At 36.0% G+C, this 6,091-nt stretch overlaps 1 protein-coding gene across 1 annotated transcript; it reads right to left on the reverse strand.

The window, feature by feature from the left end:
• Positions 532 to 4,204, reverse strand: LOC109725368 (homeobox-leucine zipper protein HOX11). Its single transcript, XM_020254531.1, has 4 exons — positions 3,779 to 4,204; positions 2,831 to 3,114; positions 1,804 to 1,883; positions 532 to 1,212 (listed from the first exon to the last, which is right to left on the reverse strand). The coding sequence occupies exons 1-4, from the start codon at positions 4,128 to 4,130 to the stop codon at positions 903 to 905; spliced, it is 1,026 nt and encodes a 341-aa protein (XP_020110120.1). The 5' UTR covers positions 4,131 to 4,204; the 3' UTR covers positions 532 to 902.

Here is a 6,091-nt window from a genome sequence, read left to right on the forward strand (position 1 = left end):
AATGTTATAAGTTCAAATTTTAGTTGCCGATATGAAACTTTGCTAAAGTTCGGGTAGGAGTTTAAGCATTTGTTCCACTTCCATAGAATATGCAGAAGATAGATAGTTGACGTTGTAGATTGATTATGTATGTAAGAAATTTCAATTTTTCAAACTCAAATGATAATTTCCAATTAAACCAAAGTAGTATACGAAGTCGACAAATAATACGGGGCATCACAGGGGATTGAAACCGGTAGGTTTAGAACCTGTTTGATCATGATGCTGTTGAATCTCTTCCGAAGAAGTACTTTTCTTCAGAAGAGAATTTCAATGAAGCAAAAGCGTGGCCAAACAGTCAAACATATTGCGGAAGATCATTCATTTTGAGCACTAACTTCAGGGCATTCCCTCCTTCACAAATCAGTTGTTGCTGGTGATCGAATTAGTGCAGATGTAATCTTTACTGTCCAATTATCATTAACATGAATAGAACAATCCATAAAAGGGTAGTAGATGGAGACACAACAGAGAACAATGAGAACCTACTCATCATAGTTTGAATAATTCATCAATCTCATATAACACATAACCGCTTTATAGTGTACCAGGGTTCATCTTCTGTTTATGATAGGTCATACTCTAAAAGACCCATTCTCACAATTACACCCTACAAATCATTGGAACACAGATTTCATCAGTCACAGCCCAAAAAACCTATCTTAGACGGCTCAGATTGTGCTAATCAATTTACATTCTACACCTGAAACAACAACCGATTTACTAAATCCTGCTGCTAACACTATCACTACTGACCTGCTCACTATCTATCAATTCGAAACCCAGTTAAGAGACGAAAAGGAGAAACGTTCAAAATCCATCAATGTATTTACAGCAACGGACGCGCCACAGGGTACGTCGGTTCATGAGGTGGCCGAGGGCTGGCGGGGCGACGCCATCGAGTGCGCGGCGGCGAGAGGGTGGAAGGGAGGTTTGGAGAAAAAGGACACGAACGGCGAGGGCCGGGAGGCAGAGGAGGAGGAGGTCGTGCGCTCGCAGGAAGGGCACATGGAGAGGGTGGTGGCAGGCAGGTGCATGTAGAAAGGGTTGGATGCAGTCTTCAGCGCGCGGAGCTCTGCGAGCTCCTTATGCAGCCGCCGGTTCTCCTCCGTCAGCGTCTCGCAGCACCGCTTCAGGTACTCGCAGTCCACCTCCGTCTGCTTCAGCTTCGTCCTGTTTTTTATTTTTCAATCGATTAATTAGAATCAAATCCAACATGTTTAACGTACTTCTCTAGTTGCTTAATTATCTTCTAGACTAATCAAATGTTTTCTACATAATATGAAAGTTAGAAAAATTCTGAGTTCTAATCCTAACAAATATCTAATCTTATTTAATTTTAATAAATTTAATATAAATTCTCGTCTCTGACTCGTCAAAAAAGTCTCGAGTCCAAATATGTGTAGAATTGAACATTGAAAACATTAAGATATCCATTCTATAGTAACTCAAACTTTTACAGTAATCAATAGTTGAACAATTAATCAAAATGGAAGTATTGCGTGAGATTGATAAGTGGGTGTTCTTAGATTACAATTAGATCCAATCAGGAGGGAAAGTTAAATTTAATGAAAAGAGGACCCTGGATTTTTCTTTATAAAATTAATTAGCCTTAAAATATTGTAACAAAAGCCCACCTACAACATATTTTAACCGAATTAATACCCATTAATAGAACACTAAGCCAAAAAAATACATTGAACAAAACAAAAAATTAATAAAACAAAATAAGTTAAAAAACACAAATAGTAGTATGAGGAGTACCTGGCTCTTCTGTTCTGAAACCAGACTTCCACTTGTCGGGGCCGCAGGTTGAGCTGCTTCGCCAAAGCAATCTTCTGCTTCTGTCATCCCATAAATCAACACAACAAAAAAAGACAAATAATTATTTGGCAAAAACACTACAATATTGTTGTTTTTTTTTTTGGATGAAAATTCTAAATATTTATTAGTTAATGAGAAATAAAAATAATTTTTAAAAAATAGTTATTTGTTCAAAATACATTCCAAACAAATAATTAAATCATAACTAACGTCGAAAATAAATTTATTATTGTTGTTATTTCTTGTTGTAATTGTCTACATTAAATTATATAAAATAACCGTAGTTCAAAGAATGATGTGGCCGAACTCAAACTCAGAATTTTTTATTATATGAAACAATTGTTGTTCTTTAATAATTGCCTAAACTACAACTATCAGAAACAGAGCAGTCGATGGTAATGTTTATATATTCAACATCTACATGGCTACATAATGATAAGCAGGAGGTTTGGGTAGGCCCAAGATAGCTCTGGCCCTCTCAACTTTTCAATATTTGTTTAATAGTCCTCGGTATTAATTCAACTTTCTTTCTTTAGATAGTCGCGGCTCCCCTAACTTTTCAGTATTTGCTCGCTAGTACGTGTTGCCAACATAACTCTCTCTTCGTATAGGACTGAAAATATATTAAACATCTCGAACTAGGCTGGAATACTATTAACAGCACCAAACTAGTGGTGCTATGAGATTTTCGGCATTTGTATGAAAAAATATACGGTTAGAATGATGTGGGCTTCCTACGGTTGGGTGGGTTATTGATTGAATAGTATAATCCAGCGGGTGAAGATAATTAAAAGGTTAAAAGTAAAAAACTTGATAGTACCAAACGCTTGGTACTATCGATAATATTCTAGCCGGACTCTAAAATTTGTGTTCGCTGATGAACATACTTCATTAAATTTACCTACAAAATTTTTTCTTGGACAAAAATATTTATATAAAAAAGAAATAGAATAGAAATACAGCATACCGGATTAAGGGTGCTGTGCTCCTTAAAGCTCTCTTCGAGGTAGGCAGACTGCTCCTTGGAGAGGCGGAGCTTCTTCCTCGGCGAGCCGTTCTCCTCCTCGTCGCTGCCCCGCCCGCGACGCCCCGATAACTCCATCTGAAACGACACCGAGCTGTTGGGCGGCGGCGACGACGACGTCGGCGCACCCGCCCCCTCCACCATTTCTTCCTCCTCCTCCGACGACGACGACTCCGACGGCGCCATGTTCACATCAAACCCTCTTATTGAACCTGCTTCTAAATTCCCTACACACAAACGCACATAAAAGAAAAAAAAGATTATCAAAACCGCAGGGGCAGTGCTAGTCTGTATATCTGTATGTTGTGTATCTGTATGTTGTATATCTCTATATATAAAAATATATAAAATTTACACCTTAGCCTTCCAAGTTCCAAAAGCTAATAAAATAAAAAAATAATATAAATTCCTAGATGGATGGGCGTAAAATCTGCATCTTAATAATGAGGGAGGGAATAAATAGTATTTTTCTAGTTTAGTGATTAGTATATGTAACAAGCCTTTTGGATGGAGAGCCAAAAAAAGAAAAAAGAAAAAGAAAAACAAAATTTCCTCTTGCTTGGATCGAAACTAAAGAAAGAGAAAGAAAGGAAGAAATAAAAGAAGAAAATTATTTTTAAATTTTTTTTTTTTCAAACTAAGAAAAATACTATTTATTAGAAATAAATTATGAATCAAGTCCAAGTTCTATTATCAAACAAAAAAGGAAGTAGATGAAGAAAAATAAAAACATGTTATCTGAAGTACCCCGNAGAGAGAGAGAGAGAGAGAGGGAAACTTTTTCTGGAGAAAAATTAATAGAAACGTTGGTGAAATAACAAGCTATATACATACGAATCATTTCCTTTCTTCTTTTTTTTTTTTTTTGTTGGTTCTTAAGCTCTTACTTACTATTCTCATAAGCCCAGGGAAACACGGGTTTTTGCTGCTGAGGCAGGGGAGGAGGAGGAGGAGGAGGAGGAGGAGCCGAAGAAGGAACGAGGCTCAGCCGAATCAACTGCTCATGTGAGGCGCTTTTCCCAGCTGGTCCATGTAGCTTCTCTTCCCCTCCCTTTTTGGTTCTCGCTCCTCCATCCTCTTCCTCCTCCTCTAACTCCTCCTCCTCTGACTCCCTTCTCCCCAACCCAACTCCCAGCTCCAAACCCAACCCTTTCCCCACCTTAACCAAACCCTTCTCCCCCACAACCACTGGCTTTGTTGGAGCCTCTCCCAAGCTCAAACCAAGCTCCATGTTACAGTACATGTGTTTGCTTGTGCGTGTGTGTGTGTGTGTTGTGTTTCTGTGTGTGTTTTTGTGTGTCTTAAGCAGAGAGAGAGAGAGAGAGAGAGGGGGAGGGAGAGAGAGGAGAAGGGGGTTTTAAAGACACAGAGAGGGGTTGGGGGAGGAAGAGGAATTTGACCGACAAACCCACCGTTGACAAAATTACACGTGACCCGGAAAAAGGAGGCATAAAATGGTGTAAAATAATGGGGTTACTTATTATAAGAATTTACTAGTGAGAAGAGAAAACAAGGGGGACAATGCTAATAATAATAATGCTAATCATCGTCATCATCATCTGGGACTTACATTTCTGCCTGTTTGCTCTTTTGATATGTATTGTAGCACCCACGGCCCCAGTGAAAATTAAGCCAAATCCTCAGATATCTCTTTTGAAGCAAATTTTTAGGATTTTGGTTTTTTTTTTTTTTAGAAAAATAATTTTTCAAAGTAAAATTTTGTTGTTGCTGTTGTTAGGAGAAAAAAAAAAAAAGAAAAATCTAAAACTGTAGTTGGCTATGATGAATCTTTGATAACATTAAATGTTTTAAATAAAATATCTTTGCGCTTCATTAATAGTCAATATAGGGATGTACTCTTATGACAGAATCAATCAGAAATTGGGCTCAAAACTGTACGTTTGCCAACATGTGAACAACATGAAATGGTGGAGGAGCTTTCTGTTTCTTTGGCCGCCACCAATTAATTAATAAAAGAGTACTTCTAGAAAAGGTCGAGAGTAGGATCAATGTTGTAACAATACTATACGTAATAAATTATTAGATTTATATACTATTAATAATAATACTAAGCGTTTAATATTATTAGATTTTTAACCCTTGGATGAAAAAATATGCAGTTAGGATGATAGTGGTCTTTTAGAGTTGAGTAGTGATTTGTTGAATAGTATGATCTAACAAAGTAAAAATGATTAAAGGGATAGATTTAAGGGTGGAAAATTTGTGAGCACTGAGTGCTTGATGCTTTTAAAAAATACTGTAGACAAACTCTCTCTCTCTCTCTCTCTCTCAATATATATATATATTAAAAATAATATAAAATTTTAATTAATTATAATTTTTTACTCAAATTTTTTTAATTATTATAATTAAATTTTACAATCTAATTTAGTTGACTAAGTATTTATGTGATGCTAATTGAAAGTGGTCATAACAGTACTGTTATGATTGATGACATGATAATAATTAAAATTTTATATTATTTTTATATTAATAACACGTCAATATTTAGTCAACTAAATTAGGTTATGAGATTTGATTGCAATAGGTTACAAAATTCGATCGAGAAATTGACGCACATAAAAGTTTAAGTATCAAAGTGTCACGGCCTCATAGTTTGAGGACCAAGAGTGTAATTTAGCCTTCGTCGCTAGCAAACGTAGCTTTCTTAATATCAATTTCCTCTTTTTTTTTTTTTAGTTGTGAATTATTCTCCCATTTTCTCTTCATTTGAAGCTCAAGTATGTACAACTTGGTGTACTATTTATTTTTGGCTCATTGGCTTCATGATGTAATGAAAATGTATTAACTTTCTAAGCAAGTTAATTAATATTTGAGTTACATTTTCACACTCAGAAGAGCAAGCTAATTAATATCACTTATATAGATAGGTTCAGTAAGAATGTGGACACCATCTTTAGTTAGCCTCCCCTACTCGAACTCTCTGAGAAAAGTTTATTTTGCGCCATGAATGTTCTTCCAAATGCAATGTTTTAGAAGGAATAAGCCGCCCCAATGCGAAGTTTTTGAGGGAATAAACCGCCCCACTATCTTAAGAATATTAACCTTATTGAAAACTTTTGGCATCTTGGAAACCAAACTATTCTCAAAGGGAGAATTTCCTCATGTGAACCTTAGTTAGTTAACAATTTTCTAATAATACGCACAAAACCTTGATTAATAACACTAAATATAGACAAGATC

Source organism: Ananas comosus, linkage group 2, assembly GCF_001540865.1.
Source record: "Ananas comosus cultivar F153 linkage group 2, ASM154086v1, whole genome shotgun sequence".
In the NCBI taxonomy this organism is placed as follows: domain Eukaryota; kingdom Viridiplantae; phylum Streptophyta; class Magnoliopsida; order Poales; family Bromeliaceae; genus Ananas; species Ananas comosus.

Bases quoted from the DNA above. Each gene is read 5' to 3' on its own strand.
- LOC109725368 (XM_020254531.1), bottom strand. From the start codon at position 4,130: ATGTACTGTAACATGGAGCTTGGTTTGAGCTTGGGAGAGGCTCCAACA. The intron at 3,115-3,778 runs GTAAGTAAGAGC...GTTTGTGTGTAG, and splicing joins TCCCTGGGCTTATGAGAATA to GGAATTTAGAAGCAGGTTCA. The intron at 1,213-1,803 runs GTACTCCTCATA...AATAAAAAACAG, and splicing joins TTTCAGAACAGAAGAGCCAG to GACGAAGCTGAAGCAGACGG.